Source organism: Microcaecilia unicolor, chromosome 7 (genome assembly GCF_901765095.1).
Source record: "Microcaecilia unicolor chromosome 7, aMicUni1.1, whole genome shotgun sequence".
NCBI lineage: Eukaryota > Metazoa > Chordata > Amphibia > Gymnophiona > Siphonopidae > Microcaecilia > Microcaecilia unicolor.
In genome coordinates, this window is record NC_044037.1 from 115,968,507 (window position 1) to 115,990,489 (window position 21,983).

A 21,983-nucleotide genomic window follows, 5' to 3' on the forward strand; every position below is an offset into this window, starting at 1 on the left:
CTTTCTTTAAAAAATAAAATTCTACCGACGTCATTTGGAAAAAATGGTGCCAAACTAATTGAGGACCAAATATCACAACTTGATGACAAGGATCACAAAGGAGGTCTGCCATGCACTCTTACAAACAGGTTTCTTGCTATATATTCTTAATAAAGCTTAAAATAAGGTACTCACCCTTAAACTGAAAAAACGAAAAAAAACCTCTCTGCTGTAGAACGCTGTAGCGGCAAGACTTGTCAATGACGTCAATAGTGTAAACCGAAAATTTGAGAATGGCATTGGTTAAAAGGCTAACTTGCAGGAAATGACAAAGGAATAATCTTGTAAACTACATGATATATGTAAATATCACTACTGATTAATAAACACAGTGACGTAGGGAAAAATGCAAAATGCATATTGTGTGGGCTGTAGGTGAATTCTGTTTGATAAATAAATAAAAAGCCAGTATTGAATGTCTACGGCTAAAAACGAGCATAACTACTGATGTAGTAGAGTGTCTTTTTTTGTAAAATATAAATACTAAATAGTTTATGTGAGATGAGATAATGTGTCATAAAATATACTAAAACCCTTTGATAAAGTTACTATCATTATGGAAAAAACAAACAGATATGTGAATGTTTGATGAATGTGCACGGTATAAATTGCATGTGACGAGTGAGAGTGAAAATGTGTGAAACCTGGTGATGTACGAAGCTAAACTACAAATGAATTGATACAGTCAGTGTATCTTCTGTTTTTAAGCTATTCATATTAAAAACTTCCTGATACCCTCTTTGACCCGTCCTCACATTCCTGTCCAAATGCCTGAGAAAGAATGACAAGGACCGATGGAATCAAGAGCCCAGGAGGAAATAATTTCAAAAGCTGACAAATATATTCATCAGAGCATCCTGCAAGCATGCAACCATGAATACAGAAAGCTAGAGAGTAAATCTTTAAATATCTTATCTAGATATCATAGTGATAAGTCTAAAGCATGAATACAGCATCACCAGCTGAATTTTAGACTTCTGGGAAGGAGTTGTGTGGCCATATTAAAAGGTTCATACCTTTTCTTTAAAAATGAAAATGTCTAAAAATACAAAAAACGCTGACAAAGGAAAGTGGCATCTTTTAGATTATTGAGGCATGAGTTTTCAAGGACCTGAGTCCACTCTTGCATGTAAACTCTGGTTCTCAAAAGCTCATGCCTCAATAAATTTGTTAGAATATGAGAAGCCACCTGATTCTGTCAATTTTGTTACACCAGAAGAACATGGCTACCTTTTTTAATGTTTTTATAGTAACAAAGTAAGCAACGCAAATAAAGACCGGAATGCAGGTTACATCCCTCTTTGCCAGTGGTTTCCACTCCAATCTTCAATATACACCTAGTCAGTCAGGTTTTCAGGATACCCAACTTGAATATGATGAGATACATTTGCATGCAATGGAGATAGTACATGGCTGGCTAGGTGTGTCCTAAGGGCTGGGTTGAGAACCCCTGTTCTATGCTGTTGTTGGAGTTGCACCTGCTGCTCTGTGCAGGTTACATCCCTCTATGCCAGGGGTGCTCAATGTCGGTCTTTAAAGTCTGTAACCCAGTTGAGTTTTTTGGATTTCCACAAAGAATATGCATGAGATCTATTTGTATACAATAGAGGCAGTGCACACAAAGAGATATCATGAATATTCTGAGAAGTTCTGAGAGAAGAGGACATTTCTCTGGTAAGTGAACACTATTTTGCTTTGTGCTTTGGGAACCTAAAGATTGGGGTTTAAAGGAGGAATTGTAGGTTAGTGATAGGCAAAATAAAAATATAAAAAAAGCAAATTTTATCAATTAATCTCCATAGTCTTTTCCCCTTAGCTTTAAAAAACTTTGTACCACAGCATTAACAGATAGACTCTAGCAGGAACTACAGGATCTAGTTCAATCTTCCCACCCACCCTCCCAAACACCTGCCCACCCCTAGGACAACTCTTCATTTATAGTCAGTTATTGTAATTATGGTAACAAGCAAGGAGTGCTCTTACAGAGTTTTAAATACATTTCATTAACATCTAAGAAGGAAACACTAAATAAATCATACAATCTAATATAATAAAACGCACCGTGAACGTTCTGAAGACAACGTTCTGAAGTCACTCAAACACTCCCTGTAGGGTTCGTGGATTCATGGTGTGAAGCCAGCCAGCCGTCTCTGCCCCGCCCTCGCGTCAAACGTCATGACGTCGAGGGTGGAAAAAAAAACCAAAAACAAACGGATCGCACCCACGCACGGTGCGTTTTATTATATTAGATTTACCTCCGTGGTGGCGGTTCCGGCAGCGCAGCGTCAGGGAAGGAGGTGGCGCTCCCGACGTCTCTAGCCTTCCCTTCGCTGTGTTCCGCCTTCTTCTGACGTCAAGGATGACGTCAGAAGAAGGCGGAACACAGCGAAGGGAAGGCTAGACGTCAGGAGCGCCGCCTCCTTCCCTGACGCTGCGCTGCCGGAACCGCCACGGAGGTAAATTTAAAAAGAAAAAAAAAGAAAAGGGATGTTGGGGGGAGAGAAGAGGGTGGGCAGTAAAGTTGAACAATGGGAGCGGGAGGGCAGGGGAGAAACGACAGCATGGATGCGAAGGGGGGGCATGGATGCGAAGGGGGGGGGGGAGAAGAGGGCGGGCCAGGCTGGGACATGGGAGAGAGAGGAGCATGGATGCGAGGGGGGGTCATGGAGGGGGCAGGGGACAGAGGAGCATGGATGGGCATGGATTGGGAGGGCAGGGCTCAGGGAGAGAGGGGAATTGCTGGATAGGGATGAATGGAGGGGACAGATGGGCATGGATGGATATGGATTGCAGGGCAGGGCTCAGGGAGAGGGGAATTGCTGGATAGGGATGAATGGAGGGGGCAGGTGACAGAGGAGCATGGATGGGCATGGATTGGGAGGACAGGGCTCAGGGAGAGAGGGGAATTGCTGGAAAAGGATGAATGGAGGAGGCAGGGGACAGAGGAGCATGGATGGGCATGGATTGGGAGGGCAGGGCTCAGGGAGAGAGGGGAATTGCTGGAAAGGGATGAATGGAGGGGGCAGGGGACAGAGGAGCATGGATGGGCATGGATTGGGAGGGCAGGGCTCAGGGAGAGAGGGGAATTGCTGGATAGGGATGAATGGAGGGGGCAGGTGACAGAGGAGCATGGATGGGCATGGATTGGGAGGACAGGGCTCAGGGAGAGAGGGGAATTGCTGGAAAAGGATGAATGGAGGGGGCAGGGGACAGAGGAGCATGGATGGGCATGGATTGGGAGGGCAGGGCTCAGGGAGAGAGGGGAATTGCTGGAAAGGGATGAATGGAGGGGGCAGGGGACAGAGGAGCATGGATAGGGTTACCATTCGTCCGGATTTCCCCAGACATGTCCTCTTTTTGAGGGCATGTCCGGGGCGTCCAGCGGATTTTGCCCGCACCCACGTTTGTCCGGATTTCTAGACAAACGTGGGCGCGGGTGCGGGCAGGCGTGTGCGTGAGGCGGGCGATCGGCGCCGTGGGTCTGGTCTCCTGTCCCCTCCCCTTCCTTACCATGTTCCCTGGTGGTCTAGTGACGGTGGCCATTTTGAATCTCCAGCCAGACCGAGGAGGATGCAGCAGGCAAGGGCAGGCAGCGCTCCGGGCGGGAAAGAGGGGGCTCTTTCCTGCCCCGAAGAGAAGACGCTACTAGACCACCAGGGCTAGATAGTAAGTGAGGGGGGGATATGTGATGGGGGGGGGGGAGGAGACTATGTGACAGGGGGCGGGGAATAGGGCGGAACGAGGACCCGGAGGGGGCGTGGTGGGGCGGGGCAGGGGGCGTGACATGTGTCCTCTTTTTCAGATGACACAAAATGGTAACCCTAAGCATGGATGGGCATGGATTGGGAGGGCAGGGCTCAGGGAGAGAGGGAAATTGCTGGAAAGGGATGAATGGAGGGGGCAGGGGACAGAGGAGCATGGATGGGCATGGTTTGGGAGGGCAGGGCTCAGGGAGAGAGGGGAATTGCTGGAAAGGGATAAATGGAGGGGACAGATGGCCATGGATGGATATGGATTGCAGGGCAGGGCTCAGGGAGAGAGGGGAATTGCTGGATAGGGATGAATGGAGGGGGCAGGTGACAGAGGAGCATGGATGGGCATGGATTGGGAGGACAGGGCTCAGGGAGAGAGGGGAATTGCTGGAAAAGGATGAATGGAGGGGGCAGGGGACAGATGGGCATGGATTGGGAGGGCAGGGCTCACACTCTCTCTCTCATATACAATGTCTTTCTGACTCTCACTCTCACACACTCTGTCTCACACTGTATCACATTCACTCTCTATGTGCCACACAGTCACTCACACATTCGCTTGGTCTCATACACTCACTCTCACAGAGAATCTGTGTCTCACACACACTCTCTCTCTCTCGCACACACACACACACTCTCTCTCACACTGTCTCACATACACACTTGCACACACTCTCATTCTCACACACACACTCTCTCACAAACACACTCACACTCAGACTCACTCTCTCTATCACACACATACACACACACTTTCACTCTGTCTCTCACACAGTCACTCTCACATACACTCTCCCAAACATACACACTCCGAGGAAAACCTTGCTAGCACCCGTTTCATTTGTGTCAGAAACGGGCCTTTTTTACTAGTATACTATATAAAAGACATTTTTATATTAGGCTAATATCCTTAATACTGTAGTAAGTTTTAAATTATTGAAAAACTCAAAAACACTAAGATGGAGTCAGCAGTCCAGCAGCAAGAGGGGTGTTATCTAGTCGTTTGCATTGAGTGTCACATGTATGATTATCTGCCAGATGGTGAGATGTCATATGTGTGTGCCCGATGCAAAGAGCTCCTAGCTCAAAGAACATGTCTGTTCTCTTGAGGCTAGAGTAGCAGACTTGGTGGAGCTGAGGTACATAGAGACCTACAGGAATGTTGTAGAGAAGTCCCACCTCCAGTCTGGTAGTCCCTGTGCTACCTTGGAGGAGGGAGGTCTCCTAGAAGGAGAGCATCACCCTGGTGAAGTAGGAAGTACTCCTTTAGGCAGGATCTGCCCACCAGGGTGATGTACTATCATCTTGCACCGAGGTTATGTCTCCAAGTGCTGCCTGGGAGGGAAGGGTTAGGACAGCTGTTGTAGTTGGTGATTCGATCATTAGGCATATAGATAGCTGGGTGGCTGGTGGACGTAAGGATCGCCTGGTGACCTGCCTGTCTGGTACGAAGGTGGCGGACCTCACGTGCCACCTAGATAGGATTTTAGATAGTGCTGGGGAGGAGTCGGCTCTCTTGGTACATTTGGTTACCAATGACATAGGAAAATTTGGGAGAGAGGTTCTGAAAGCCAAATTTAGAATCTTAGGTAGAAAGCTCAAATCCAGAACTTCTAGGGTAGCATTTTCTGAAACGCTACCCGTTCCACGCACAGGGCCCAAGAGACAGGCAGAGCTCCGGAGTTTCAATGCGTGGATGAGGTGATGGTGCAGGGAGGAGGGTTTTAAATTTGTTAGGAACTGAGCAACGTTCTGGGAAGGGGGAGCCTATTCCGAAAGGATGGGCTCCACTTTAACCAGGGTGGGACCCTGGCATAGGCATTTAAAAAGGCATTTAAAAAGGAGCTAGAGCAGCTTTTAAACTAGAAATGGGGGGAAGGCCGACAGTCACTCAAAAGTGCATAGTTCGGGATAAGGTATCTTTCAAAGATATCACCAAAACAGGGAAGATAGGGTATCCTGATAGTGAGGTTGAAAAAGAGACCATAGTAGATCAGGTGTCCTTAAATAAAAACAAAAAACAGACAAAAGATTGCAAATTAATACTGTCAAGTAGTGAGCATGATGTAAATAAGAACAACAAACATACTTTGAAATGTCTATATGCGAATGCCAGGAACCTAAGAAATAAGATGGGAGAGTTAGAATATATTGCACTAAATTAAAAATTAGATATAATAGGCATCTCTGAGACCAGGTGGAAGGAGGATAACCAGTGGGACACTAAGAAGAACGGTGAAAAAACTGCGAGGGTCAAATATTTACATCAGGCGTGGATGCTGTTCAAAAACACCATCCTGGAAGCCCAGGCCAAATATATTCTGCGTATTAAAAAAAGGAGGACGGAAGACCAAACGACAGCCGGCGTGGTTAAAAAGTGAGGTGAAGGAAGCTATTAGAGCTAAAAGAAAATCCTTCATAAAATGGAAGAAGGAACCGACTGAAAATAATAAGAAACAGCATAAGGAATGTCAAGTCAAATGTAAAGCGCTGATAAGGAAGGCTAAGAGGGACTTCGAAAAAAAGATTGCGTTGGAGGCCAACACACATAGTAAAAATGTTTTTAGGTATATTAAAAGCATGAAGCCGGCAAAAGAATCGGTTGGAGGAGTAAAAGGGGCGATCAGGGAATACAAAGTCAACATGGATTTAGAGAAGGGAAATCTTGCCTAACCAATCTACTACATTTCTTTGAAGCGGTGAACAAACATGTGGATAAAGGTGAGCCGGTTGATATTGTGTATCTGAATTTTCAGAAGCCATTTGACAAGGTACCTCATGAAAGATTCCAGAGGAAATTGGAGAGTCATGGGATAGGAGGTAGTGTTCTATTGTGGATTAAAAACTGGTTAAAAGATAGAAAACAAAGAGTAGGGTTAAATGGTCAATATTCTCAATGGAGAAGGGTAATTAGTGGGGCTTCCCAGGGGTCTCTGCTGCGACTGCTGCTTTTTAACATATTTATAAATGACCTAGAGATGGGAGTAACTAGTGAGGTAATTAAATTTGCTGATGACACAAAGTTATTCAAAGTTGTTAAATCGCGAGAGGATTGTGAAAAATTACAAGAGGACCTTACAAGACTGGGCGTCTAAATGGCAGATGACGTTTAATGTGAGCAACTGCAAAGTGATGCATGTGGGAAAGAGGAACCCGAATTATAGCTACGTCATGCAAGGTTCCATGTTAGGAGTCATGGACCAAGAAAGGGATCTAGATGTCGTCGTTGATGATACGTTGAAATCTTCTGCTCAGTGTGCTGCTGTGGCTAAGAAAGCAAATAGAATGTTAGGTATTATTAGGAAAGGAATGGAAAACAAAATGAGGATGTTATAATGCCTTTGTATCGCTCAATGGTGCGACCGCACCTCGAATACTGTGTTCAATTCTGGTCACCGTATCTCAAAAAAAGATATAGTGGAATTAGAAAAGGTGCAGAGAATGGCGACGAAAATGATAAAGGGGATGGGACGACTTCCCTATGAGGAAAGGCTAAAGCGGCTAGGGCTCTTCAGCTTGGAGAAAAGGCGGCTGAGGGGAGATATGATAGAGGTCTATAAAATAATGAGTGGTGTGGAACGGGTAGATGTGAAGCGTCTGTTTACGCTTTCCAAAAATAATAGGACTAGGGGGCATGCGATGAAGCTACAACATAATAAATTTAAAATGAATCGGAGAAACTTTTCACTCAACGTGTAATTAAACTCTGGAATTCGTTGCCAGATAATGTGGTAAAGGCGGTTAGCTTAGCGGAGTTTTAAAAAGGATTGGACGGCTTCCTAAAGAAAAAGTCCATAAACCATTATTAAATGGACTTGGGGAAAATCCACTATTTCTGGGATAAGTAGTTGTCAGGCTTCCTGTGAAACCACTGGGTTAGTGAGCCCTTGGACCCCTGCCGAGGAGCAGCAGCGGCAGGAGAATCACTCAAAACACAAGACAAGGCAGACCTCTGAGAGAAAACCGCTGGACTTCACCTGCATTTGACCGCCCTTCCACAGGAGTTGAGCCCCTGGGTGCAGGTGGCCGGCAGGACTGACCAGACAGGGCAGGAACAGGACACCAACAAGGAGACAAGCCGGGTCCTGGGCAGGCAACAGACAGTAGCATAAACCAAGAGATAAGCCGGGTCTTGGGCAGGCAGCAGACAGTAGAATAAACCAGGAGATAAGCAGGGCCAAAGCTGAAACCGGAAAATAGCACAGACGCACTGCAACAACTCTTGCGAGGGAAACTCCTCTAAGGACCTCTGTTGCAAGGCAAACTAGAAAGCATCCAGGTGGTTAATGAAGGCAAAGTACAAGGGAGGTCACCAGGTACGGGTGCTGCTCAGTTCCAAAAACTCCCAAGACAGTTCGGAGGGCTGGAAGATCCGGACCGGAGTACCTTCTGGAACATGGGAAACAGCCAGCAGTCAACCCATAGCAGCATGAAATGAACCTTTTCCGGAGATGCGAAGGCGGTAGAACGAGAGGACATGAAATGAGACTGAAGCGGGGGCAGACTCAAGAAAAATGTCAGGAAGTATTTTTTCACGGAGAGAGTAGTGAATGCTTGGATTGCCCTCCCGCGGGAGGTGGTGGAAATGAAAACGGTAATGGAATTCAAACATGCGTGGGATAAGCATAAAGGAATCCTGTGCAGAAGGAATGGATCCTCAGGAGCTTAGTTGAGATCGGGAGGCGGGGCTGGTGGTTGGGAGGCAGAATAGTGCTGGGCAGACTTATACGGTCTGTGCCAGAGCCGGTGGTGGGAGGCGGGACTGATGGTTGGGAGACAGGGATAGTTCTGGGCAAACTTATACGGTCTGTGCCAGAGCCGGTGGTGGGAGGCGGGGATAGTGCTGGGCACACTTATACAGTCTGTGCCAGAGCCAGTGGTTGGGAGGCGAGGCTGGTGGTTGGGAGGCGGGGATAGTGCTAGGCAGACTTATACGGTCTGTGCCCTGAAGAGCACAGGTACAAATCAAAGTAGGATATACACAAAAAGTAGCACATATGAGTTGTCTTGTTGGGCAGACTGGATGGACCGTGAAGCTCTTTTTCTGCCGTCATCTACTTTGTTACTATGTAAACATGGGCCAAATCGTAACAGCAGTATAGAATGTTTTGTACTTTTTGGGGATCTTGCCAGGTATTTGTGATCTGGATTGGCCAATGTTGGAAACAGGATGCTGGGCTTGATGGACCTTTGGTCTTTCTCAGTATGGCAATACTTACAGTGGTGGAAATAAGTATTTGATCCCTTGCTGATTTTGTAAGTTTGCCCACTGACAAAGACATGAGCAGCCCATAATTGAAGGGTAGGTTATTGGTAACAGTGAGAGATAGCACATCACAAATTAAATCCGGAAAATCACATTGTGGAAAGTATATGAATTTATTTGCATTCTGCAGAGGGAAATAAGTATTTGATCCCCCACCAACCAGTAAGAGATCTGGCCCCTACAGACCAGGTAGATGCTCCAAATCAACTCGTTACCTGCATGACAGACAGCTGTCAGCAATGGTCACCTGTATGAAAGACACCTGTCCACAGACTCAGTGAATCAGTCAGACTCTAACCTCTACAAAATGGCCAAGAGCAAGGAGCTGTCTAAGGATGTCAGGGACAAGATCATACACCTGCACAAGGCTGGAATGGGCTACAAAACCATCAGTAAGACGCTGGGCGAGAAGGAGACAACTGTTGGTGCCATAGTAAGAAAATGGAAGAAGTACAAAATGACTGTCAATCGACAAAGATCTGGGGCTCCACGCAAAATCTCACCTCGTGGGGTATCCTTGATCATGAGGAAGGTTAGAAATCAGCCTACAACTACAAGGGGGGAACTTGTCTATGATCTCAAGGCAGCTGGGACCACTGTCACCACGAAAACCATTGGTAACACATTACGACATAACGGATTGCAATCCTGCAGTGCCCGCTAGGTCCCCCTGCTCCGGAAGGCACATGTGACGGCCCGTCTGAAGTTTGCCAGTGAACACCTGGATGATGCCGAGAGTGATTGGGAGAAGGTGCTGTGGTCAGATGAGACAAAAATTGAGCTCTTTGGCATGAACTCAACTCGCCGTGTTTGGAGGAAGAGAAATGCTGCCTATGACCCAAAGAACACCGTCCCCACTGTCAAGCATGGAGGTGGAAATGTTATGTTTTGGGGGTGTTTCTCTGCTAAGGGCACAGGACTACTTCACCGCATCAATGGGAGAATGGATGGGGCCATGTACCGTACAATTCTGAGTGACAACCTCCTTCCCTCCGCCAGGGCCTTAAAAATGGGTCGTGGCTGGGTCTTCCAGCACGACAATGACCCAAAACATACAGCCAAGGCAACAAAGGAGTGGCTCAGGAAGAAGCACATTAGGGTCATGGAGTGGCCTAGCCAGTCACCAGACCTTAATCCCATTGAAAACTTATGGAGGGAGCTGAAGCTGCGAGTTGCCAAGCGACAGCCCAGAACTCTTAATGATTTAGAGATGATCTGCAAAGAGGAGTGGACCAAAATTCCTCCTGACATGTGTGCAAACCTCATCATCAACTACAGAAGACGTCTGACCGCTGTGCTTGCCAACAAGGGTTTTGCCACCAAGTATTAGGTCTTGTTTGCCAGAGGGATTAAATACTTATTTCCCTCTGCAGAATGCAAATAAATTCATATACTTTCCACAATGTGATTTTCCGGATTTAATTTGTGATGTGCTATCTCTCACTGTTACCAATAACCTACCCTTCAATTATGGGCTGCTCATGTCTTTGTCAGTGGGCAAACTTACAAAATCAGCAAGGGATCAAATACTTATTTCCACCACTGTATGTGCTTATGTAAATCTTGAAAACCTGACTGGGTTGCGGACCTCAAGGACTGTCATTGAGTACCCCTGCTCTATGCCCGTCTTTGGAGTTGCACCTACTGCTCCATGTAGGCTGTGCCCTTCTATGTCTTGTTTAAAGTGTGAAGGTCATTAAAGTTTTGCTTTGATTCCATCCTTTTGATATGTGCAATAGTAACATGGTGACATAGTAACAAGCACAAAAAAAAGGGAGGAAAGAGATTAAAACAAGAAACAGACACGGAATGGTCAATATTTAAGATATTATTCAATATATATTAAAAAAAAAGTTTGCTAACAATGAGACTTCAAATACAATAATTTAGTAAATGAAAGCTCAGAGCTCCTGATAGCATTTTTTCATACACATCAGAAGAAAATAGCGTATGTGTATGAAACAAACGCTATCAGGAGCTCTGAGCTTTCATGTATTAAATTATTGTGTTTGAAGTGCATTACAGATTTTCCCATTATTAGCAACTTGCTTTTGATATATATTTTTTGTTTTTGTTACATTTGTACCCCGCGCTTTCCCACTCATGGCAGGCTCAATGCGGCAGGCAATGGAGGGTTAAGTGAGTTGCCCAGAGTCACAAGGAGCTGCCTGTGCCGGGAATCGAACTCAGTTCCTCAGTTCCCCAGGACCAAAGTCCACCACCCTAACCACTAGGCCACTCCTCCACTCCACTGAATAGTTTATGTTTGCATTTCTATTTATATAGTGGGTATTTAAGAAATCCATATCCACTACTGCTACATTAACCATTTGTTAGTAAAGTAGCGCCCCATCCCCTGGCCTTATTGCAGACCGCTACTGTCTGTTTTATCTGAGGTCATATCTTGTTACAGAAGCCCGATGCAAAGTTATTTTCTCAAAAAAGTAATCTACAAATTCTTGTTACAGATTCCTATTATCCAGGTCACTCTCTGGCTTTCCTCTCACCTGCAGTGTGTCCCAGATCTGATAAGTCAGGTAGTCTTCACTAACACTCTCTGGATAGCCCTGAGGTAGAAACACCGACTGTAAACATAAGAGTGAAAAATAAAACAGCATCAGTGTATTTCACCATTAAACTTTGAAGGGGGCAATTCATTTGTTGCTGTCTTCAGGTGATAAGAGCTAATTAGCTTCTGTTATAAATAACATGGGAAAAAGCTCCTTGGAGCCACCAAGTCTTTGTGCACACACATGAAGAACAAAAGAAGTCACTGGTAGAGTGCTGCTACAATCTCCTGACCATAGTACACATTGCAGCTGTTTCTATGGGTCAGAATCTGACTGAAAGGAAACCTCAAGCCATCCACTGCAATCTCTAACGTCCCATGTTTGAGCGCACCTGTTTGCGTTGATCAAGAGAATCACAAAGCCCTGTAGCTTCAGTTGATCATATGCCCCAATGGAAAAGCTAAATTACTCACATGTAGCGTCCCACCATGCATGCTCAATTGCCTTCCCACCTACTGTAAGCGCATGGAACCTGAATACAATGACATAGTTAAAGGAATACAATTCCTAGGGGAGGAGGGAGGGTATGTGAGAATACATGTCATGCTCTCTTCCGAGAACACTCGCTACAGGTGAGTAACTTGCTTTCTCCAAGGACAAACAGGACCGCATTTCTAACAGCTACCAAGCCCACTGAAAAGAACAAATAGGGACTTGCAACGGCAAGACCAGTTAGACATCAATCAACCTGAACTAAAGAATAAACTTGTTGTGCAAGTGCACAACAATGGGCCTAGGAGAGTGGAATTGGATTCTACACTCCAAACAAATTATGCAGGACTGTCTGACCAAACTGACTGTCGGGTTGGATATGCTGCTCAAGACAGTAATACAATGTGAATGTGTGGGCTGATGACCATATTGCAGCTTTGCAAATCTCAATGGAGGCTGATCTCAAGTGGGCTACTGATGCAGCCATGGCTCTGATGTTATGAGCCATGACATGATCCTCAAGAGTTAGACCGGCCTGGGCTTAAGTGAAGGAGATGCAGTCTGCCAGCCAATTGGATAATGTATGTTTACTGATGGCTGTCTCTATCTTGTTTGGATCAAAAGAAACAAAAAACAAGGTGGACTGACTATGGGCTTTAACCTGCTCCAGATAGAAAGTCAAGGTGTGCAGTGCACTTTGGCATGAGCTTTTGGGAAGAAGGTTGGTAGAATGATTGATTAATTAAGATGGAACTCTGAAACCACCTTAGGAAGGAACTTAGAACATGTGCCGAGAACTAAACCTTGTGTAAGGTGGACCAGCTACTAGGGCCTGAAGCTGAATAGCTCTATGAGCTGAAGTGACCTCCACCAAAAACAAGACCTTCCAGGTCAGTGGTGTCACGGTCTCAGGGTCTACGCAAACTGTCATGGACTCAGGAACAACATGAGCTCTTGGGCTGCTGTTGACGAATGGCAGCAGCAGGCAAACCCTCCAACCAGGACTGGAGCAGACTAGAAGTGCAATAAGCACACAGGCAGAAACAGACCAGAAGTGCACAGAGTACACAGGCTGTACTAAGAAACAAACCAGGACTGGACTGAACAAGCAGGAATGGAACAGACTAGAAGTGCAATAAGCACACAGGCAGAAATGGACCAGAGGTGTACAGAGCACACAGGCTGTACTAAGATATAAACCAGGACTGGACAAGGCAGGGAACACAGGTACAGAACCAAGTAAAGCCAGAAGAGAAAACACTCAAATGGACCACAAGGCCGAACTGGAACCCGTGCACACAGAGCCCTCACAAACGGGCCTAAAGGCCGAACTGGAACCCAAAACACAACAGCTGAAGGCAGAAGAGACTAGGCACAGCTCTATGCAAGGCAGACTAGGCAGAGCCCTAGGCAAGGCAGACTAGGCAGAACTCTAGGCTGGGCCACACAAACCACAGAACAAATAAGCAATAACCAAGATAGAAGTGCTAACACTAGCACACAGACAAGCTGAAGAACTAAGGCAGAAGTGCTAACCCTAGCACACAGACAGATAAGAACCAAGGCAGAAGTGCCACACAGGCACACTAACTAGGAAACAAGACAGAAGTGCTAAACAAGCACACCGACTAGGACACAGGGCAGAAGTGCTACATAAGCATACCGACAAACCTGGAGACCTTTGGTTTTGCAAAGGCCCTGAATGAATGTCCTCACCTTCCTTATGAGGGCCTTCACTGATGATGTCACGACTACAGGAAAGAGACTTGAAACACACTGAACACCAGAGTGAGGCTTGGAACACAAAGGAAGTGGTAGCAGAGGCAACAATGCAAAGAAAAGAACAGACTGGAGCCACCTCTGAAGCTGACCAGCGGAAGACAAAGTGAGACTGAAAGTGGAGTCACGACCACAGTCAGATGACAGGAGTCAAGTAGCTCAAAAGGAGCTTTAATTAGCTGGGTGAAGATGATGTTGAAGTTCCATTACACAGTAGGAGGTTTGAAAGGGGGCTTTGTCAACAGCAAGCCTCTCATAAAGTGAACAACTAAAAGCTGAACAGAGATGGGCTTACTTCCTACCCCGTAATGAACCCTTACAGAGTTGGTTTTCAAACCAGACTCGGGGAGGTGAAGGAGGTACTCAAGCAGGTTTTCTGCAGGCAACTGAGAGGATCTACAGCCCTGCCCTCATACCAGATGGCAAACTTTCTCCATTTAAAAGCATAATACCTCTTGGAATCTTTCATGGAAACCAGCAGGATCCTGGAGACACCCTCAGGCAGCGGCAGGGATGTCAATTCTATGCAGTCAACATCCAGGTCGTGAGGGCCAGGGACTGGAGGTTGGGTTGAAGAAAAGACCCCTCATTCTGCATGATGAGGGTCACAAAGTAGTCCAACCTCCATGAATCTTCGGAGGACAATGCCTGAAGAAGAGGGATCAAGTTCTGCTTCGGCCAGTAAGGTGCAATGAAGATCATGGTCCCCTGATCCTGCTTCAGTTTCAGTAAAGTTTTCCTTATCAGAGGAATGGGAAGAAAAGCATACAAAAGACCCTACCCTCAATTGAAGAAGAAGGTATCTGATGTTACTCTGTCGTTGACCTGAGTCTGGAGCAGTACTGAGGGACCTTTTTGCTGATATGAGTAGCAAAAAGATCCACCGACAGAGTGTCCCACTCTTGGAAGATTTTGCTAGCAACACCCATGCTGAGAGACCACTTGTGCAGTTGCATCACTCTGCTCAATCTTTCTGCCAGACAACTGTTCTTCCCTGCCAGGTATGCGGCTCAGAGCACCATGCTCATCTGCTTCCTGACATAAGAGATAGGATCCTGTACCCCCCCTACTTGAGATGTCATATGTGTGTGCCCGATGCAAAGAGCTCCTAGCTCTCAAAGAACGTGTCCGTTCTCTTCAGGCTAGAGTAGCAGACTTGGTGGAGCAGAAGAAGACAGAGAGATACATAGAGGAGACCTACAGGGATGTTGTAGAGAAGTCTCACCTCTAGTCTGGTAGTCCCTGTGCTACCTTGGAGGAGGGAGGTCTCCTAGAAAGAGAGCATCACCCTGGTGGAAGTACTCCTGTAGCTAGGACCTACCCACCAGGGGATGTACTATCCTCTCGCACCGAGGATATGTCTCAAAGTGCTGCCCGGGAGGGAAAGGTAAGGACAGCTGTTGTAGTTGGTGATTCAATCATTGGGCATATAGATAGCTGGGTGGCTGGTGGACATGAGGATCGCCTGGTGACTTGCCTGTCTGGTGCGAAGGTGGCGGACCTCACGCGCCACCTAGATAGGATTTTAAATAGTGCTGGGGAGGAGTCAGCTGTCTTGGTACATGTGGGTACCAATGACATAGGAAAATGTGGGAGAGAGGTTCTGGAAGCCAAATTTAGGCTCTTAGGTACAAAGCTCAAATCTAGATCCTCTAGGGTAGCATTTTCTGAAATACTTTCCGTTCCACGCACAGGGCCCAAGAGACAGGCAGAGCTCCAGAGTTTCAATGCGTGGATGAGATGATGGAGCAGGGAGGAGGGTTTTAGATTTGTTAGGAACTGGCCAACATTCTGGGAAGGGGGAGCCTATTCTGAAAGGATGGGCTCCACTTTAACCAGGGTGGGACCAGGCTGCTGGAATAGGCATTTAAAAAGGAGATAGAGCACCTTTTAAAGTAGAAACGGGGGGAAGGCTGACAGTCGCTCAAAAGCGCATGGTTTGGGATGAGGTATCTTTCAAAGATATCACCAAAACAGGGAAGATAGGGTAGATAGTGAGGTTGCAAAAGAGACCATAGTAGATCAGGTGTCCTTAAATAAAAATCAGACAAAAGGGGGAGGAAGTGATGTCACGGACCTGAATGGCTGCCTAAGTCTTAGCTCCGACGCATCCTTCTCTTTTTTCAGCAATATCAGCAACCATCCGCCCTTGAACCGGGTAAAAATTCACATCAGGGCATGGCGTCTCTTTTGAGGGTAGGATCTTTTGGTGCTCTGGCAGTCATGTCGACTGTTCGGAAGGAGAGTGAGCGTCATTCTGAACGGCAAGTTGGCAAGGCCCCGCGGCGCCATGTGCTGTCGTTGGCCCGCACCTCTCATTCGGATTCTGTCTCCGCTATATCCCTCACAGAGGCTGGCAAAACCTCCTCTAAAAGGGGTCTTTCAAAAGAATTAACCAAATGCTTAACAGAAATTCAGGAGGAGATCAAATCTTCCAAAAAGAAATCCTGGAACGAATGGATGTCCTGAGCGTTGATTTGCGTGAGTTGGATGGGCGCGTGGAGGACTTGGAGGTGCGTACAGACGAGCAGGATGCGAAGCTGAGTGATGCTGATTCATGATTCTCAAAGCTGCTTGAATATTATGAGGACCTGCAGTACAAAGTGGATGACTTAGGAAATCGAGGCCGCAGGAATAATCTGCGTTTTCGGGGGGGTCCCTGAGGTGGGGGACAAGGAAGATGTTGCCACGATTGTGAAGAGCTGCTCGGGACAGAGGACATTGCTATTGAGAGGGCGCACAGAGCCCTAGGAAAAAGATTAGATAACAGACCTCGGGACATTGTTTGTTTCACTGCCATTTCCACTAAAGAACAGGTGCTGTAGTGGGCCCGCCAGGTACCACACACAGACTATAATGAGGCCCACGTTAAGGTGTTTCAAGATCTATCCCAGCTTATGCTGTCCCGAAGACGGACGATGAAACCTGCGCTGGACATTTTAATAACAAACAAGATCCCGTCTCGCTGGGCTTTTCCTTTCGCTCTCTGCGTTACGGTAGGAAGGAAATTACACCGGATTCGACTCCTTTATGAGGTTTGGAAGATTTTGTATGGCGGAGGTTTGACGACTACTGACACTCCGCCTGTGGACCTAGCTACTAAAACCCGGGCCAAACTCCAACAATGGAAACGTATTCCTGGCAAGTCTAGGAGTGTCACGACTGATACCTGAATGGACTGCTTAGTCTGGTTGTTCTCATAATCAAGCTATTTAGCTGGACGTTGTTCTTATGGTTATAATTTCGGTTGCATAAGATGTATTCAGGATATGTATACTAGTGGGTAGGTTACTGAGTATGAGATGTATGAGGAGGTGGTACCGGGTGGGTGGGGGGGGGAGTGTCAGAATTGCATTGATTTTGGGTGTATGGGCGGTGGTGGAGATGCGTGAGGGGAAGGTTTTGGGTGGTGTTTCGGGTTCGAGGGTTCTTTCTCTTGCTTTCCTAGTTAGGGGACTTTGTCCTTGTCTAGAAGTGGTTGACGGGGGTGGGGTCATTTTGGTGGGAGGTGGTTTGTGGGGGGGGGGGGGGTTGGAGTTTTTTTTTCCTTTTCTTTCTTTTTCTCTCTCCTTCCAACATTTTCGAGGCTGTTGGGTTCCAGGTGTTATTAGTGTTACCATGCTTGCGTGTTGATCTTTAAACAACTGTGGATTTAAATTCTTGACTTATAATATCAAGAGCCTGAACTCTCCTCAAAAGCGTCAAAAGGTATTTAAGGAACTATTGTTTCACAAAACTCAGGCTGTGTTTCTTCAAGAGACTCATTTAAAGAGGGAACATGAAAAATATTTGTCCTGTCGTCATTACCCATATGTCTATTGTGCCTCTGCTGCTGATGCATCTAAGAAACGGGGGGTAGCAATCTTTCACTCTTCTTTGCAGGTTCAGGTGTTGAAATCTAGGTGTGATCCTGCTGGTAGATTTTTGCTCTTACAGGCTGTCTATGCACCAAATGAATCTCAGGGAGAATTCTTTGTCAGGCTTGGGAAAGCTGTCCAATTGGATCCCTATGGTAAACTGGTAGTAGGAGGTGATTTCAATGCATCTTTCAATCCTGCCTTGGATAGGTCTGGTGCAGTGTAGGGTATTGATGTCAAAAATTCGAACGCACTGGTTGACCTAGCCCAAACTTTAGCCGTGTGCAATGTCTGGCGATTACATCACTCAAAGGAGCGGGACTATTCTTTCTATTCCCACGCTCACGATTCGTATTCTCGTATTGATAATCTGCTATTTGATATCTCCTTGATTCAGGGAAATTGCCTCTCGGGTATTGGCTCTATTACTATTTCGGACCATTCTCCGTCCTGGGTTCAGCTTTTATCCTTTTGTGAAGAAGTCAAGGATAGTAGGTTGACTCTAAACGTTTCCTTGCTGAAAGAATATTTTCACCCTTTTTTTTAAGTGAGGGGGGGGGGGGCAGTGGCGTAGCTAGGGTAGTTGACACTCGGGGCCGGTCATTTTTTAACACCCCCCTCCAAAATCCAGTACTAGGCATACCGAGAATACAAAACACTCAGGATCTCTAGAACAATTTTACCATACCATAAGCAGTAATTTCTACGAGTCACATAAGGAAAAGGAAAGCATCTTAAACACTACAGGGAGCACTAGAACATCAATTCACCTATTGTAAAACGTAACCAGACAGAATAGTACAGATCGTCGATCCTGCACAGTCAATGCCAACTGAAAGCCGTGTCTTTTTCACAAACACAGATAAACCCTAAACCACTATAGAATAAGTAATCAAACTTTCTATTTAGACAAAAATTAAACTGAACCCCCAAGAGGCCAGACTGAGCATACAATGCAACACCACAGAAACAGAAAATAAAATAACACCATTTTATTGGACTAATACATTTAGCTTTCAGAGGCCAAAACCTCCTTTCTCAGATCAGTATAGTGCTTTTACAATATCCTATCCTGACCTGAGGAAGGGGGTTTTGTTCTCCGAAAGTGAGTCAAAATATATTAAAATTAGTCCAATAAAGATTACCTTATTTACATGTTCTATTTATAAACATTTATTAACACAGCTACAATACTATATCCTAATGCAAAATAATAAAAATATATATTTACAGTTTATCGTCTCTGGTTTCCTCATCTTCTTTTCACTGTCTTCCTTCCATCCAGCATCTGCCTTCTCTCTCTCTCCCTGCCATCCAGTGTCTGCCCTCTCTCTCCTGTCCCCACCATCCAATGTCTGCCCTCTCTCCCTGCCCCTTCCATCTAGGATCTGCCCTCTCTCCATGTGCATCTCCTTCCTTTGTCTTTCCTTCCCTCCATCCTTGTCCAACATTTCTCCTCTCTTCCATCCATGTGCATTTCCTTCCTGACTTTCCTCCCCTCCATCCATCCATGTCCAACAATTCTCCATTCTCCCCTGCACTCTCTTCCGTCCACCCATATCAAGCAAATTTCCTCTCTCCCCTGCCCCCATTCATCCATCCATATCCAGCAATTCTCCATCTATGTCCAGGAACTCTCCATTCTCCCCTGCCGTCTCCTCCATCCACCCATATCCTGAAAATTTCCTCTCTCCCCTGCCCCCATTCATTCATCCATGTCCAGCAATTCTCCTCTCCTCTGCCCTCTCCTCCATCCATCCTTATCCAGCAAATTTCCTCTCTCCCCTGCCCCCTCCATCTATCCACGTCCAGTAATTCTCCTCTCTCCCCTGCCCTCCCCTCCAGCGATCTCTTCTCTCCCCATGCCCTCCCCTTCTCTCCATGTCCAGCAATCTGTTCTCTCCCACTGCCCTCCCCTCTCATCCATGTCCAGCGATTCTCCCTGCCTCCCTCAGCTCCCCGACGGCCCTGCTCTCCGTTCCTTCCTGCCCTCCCCTCCATCCATCCACCCACGTCCAGAAATTCTCTTCTCTCAACTTTCAATAAAGACTTCTACAAATTACAAAAAAAATCAGACAACAGATTGCAAATTAATACTGTCAAGTACTAAGCATGATGTAAATAGGAACAACAAACAGTTTCAAATGTCTATATGTAAATGCTAGGAGTCTAAGAAATAAGATGGGAGAGTTGGAATATATTGCACTAAATGAAAAATTGGATATAACAGGCATTACTGAGACCTGGTGGAAGGAGGATAACCAGTGGGACATTGTCATACCGGGGTACAAAGTATATCGTAGTGATAGGGTGGATCGAATTGTTGGAGGGGTAGCATTGTATATTAACGAGAGCCTTGAATCAAATAGATTAAAAATTCTGCAGGAAACGAAACACTTCTTGGAATCACTGTGGATTGAAATTCCATGTGTAAAGGGGAAAAGGATAGTAATAGGAGTGTACTACCGTCTGACTGGCCAGGATGAACAGATGGATGCAGAAATGTTAAAGGAAATTAGGGACGCAAACAAACTGGGCAACACAATAATAACAGGTGATTTCAATTACCCCAATATTGACTGGGTAAATGTAACATCAGGGCACGCTAGGGAGGTAAAATTCCTTGATGAAATCAAGGACTGCTTTATGGAGCAGTTGGTACAGGAGCCGACGAGAGAAGGAAAAATTCTAGACCTAGTCCTTAGTGGAGCGCATGATCTGGTGCGGGAGTAATGGTGTTGGGGCCGCTTGATAACAGTGATCATAATATGATCGGATTTGATATTAGCTTTGAAGTATACATAGGAAATCAAATACGTTAGCGTTTAACTTTAAAAAAGGAGACTATGATAAAATGAGAAGAATGGTGAAAAAAAAAAAAAAAAACAACTTAGAGAAGCGACTGCGAGGGTCAAAAATTTACATCAGGCGTGGATGCTGTTCATAAGAACATAAGCACCATCATGCTGGGAAAAGACCAAGGGTCCATCAAGCCCAGCATCCTGTCTCTGACAGTGGCCAATCCAGGTTTCAAGAACCCGGCAAAACCCATTAAAAATTAAAAAACAAAATAATGTACAATGGACTTTTCCCTCAGGAATCTATCCAAACCCCCTTTAAACTCCGTAAGGCCAGCTGCTGTAACTACATTTTCCGGCAATGAGTCCAACTTCACGCTGAGTAAGAAAAACGTTTTCCTGTTTGTTTTAAATCTGCCATATTCTAGCTCCATCTTGTGTCCCCTGGTTCTATTGTTGTTTGAAAGTGTAAACAAACGCTTCACATCTGTCTGCTCTACTCCGCTCATTATCTTGTAGACTTCTATCATATCACCCCTCAGCCGCCTTTTCTCCAAGCTGAAGAGCCCTAACCTTCTCAGTCTTTCCTTATAAGGAAGTTGTTCTATCCGTTTTATCATTTTCGTCGCCCTTCTCTGCACCTTCTCCAATTCCTTTATATCTTTTTTCAGATGCGGCGACCAGAATTGGACACAATATTCGAGGTGCAGTCGCACCATGGAGCAATACAACAGCATTATAACATCCTTGTGTTTGTTTTCCATCCCTTTCCTAATAATACCCAACATTCTGTGCGCTTTCTTAGCCGCCGCAGCACACTGAGCAGAAGTTTTTAACGTCTTATCCACGATGACTCCTAATGCAGAACCTTGCATTACATAGCTGTAATTCGAGTTCCTCTTACCCACATGCATCACTTTGCACTTGTCAACATTGAACTTCATCTGCCATCCTGGAAGCCCAGGCCAAATATATTCCATGCATTAAAAAAGGAGGACGGAAGACCAAACGACAGCCGGCGTGGTTAAAAAGTGAGGTGAAGGAAGCTATTAGAGCTAAATCCAGAATCTATCTCCCACCTTACCCTCCTCTATCACCTGTCTCTACCTACCTACCCACCCATCCATTTACTACCCATCCATCCTTCTATTATGTTATACTTAATTTCCTACTTTACATAACAAAATTCTGTGTTACCTATTACTATGTAAGCCGCATTGAGCCTGCTTTTAGTGGGAAAGTGCGGGATACAAATATAATAAATAAATAAATAAATAAATAAATAAAAGAAAATCCTTCAGAAAATGGAAGAAGGAACCGACTGAAAATAATAAGAAACAGCATAAGGAATGTCAAGTCCAATGCAAAGCGCTGATAAGGAAGGCTAAGAGGGTCTTTGAAAAAAAGATTGCGTTGGAAGCCAAAACACATAGTAAAATTTTTTTTAGGTATATTAAAAGCAGGAAGCCGGCAAAATAATCGGTTGGACC

General features: G+C 45.6%; 1 protein-coding gene across 2 annotated transcripts in view; it reads right to left on the reverse strand.

The window, feature by feature from the left end:
- C7H16orf58 (chromosome 7 C16orf58 homolog) overlaps positions 1–21,983 on the reverse strand; it is a 137,173-nt gene that overhangs the window by 30,671 nt on the left and 84,519 nt on the right. For both annotated transcript variants that reach the window (XM_030210465.1, XM_030210466.1), the window contains one exon: positions 11,565–11,642. In XM_030210465.1, coding sequence (XP_030066325.1) covers positions 11,565–11,642 — 78 coding nt within the window. The remainder of the gene's footprint in view (positions 1–11,564; positions 11,643–21,983) is intronic.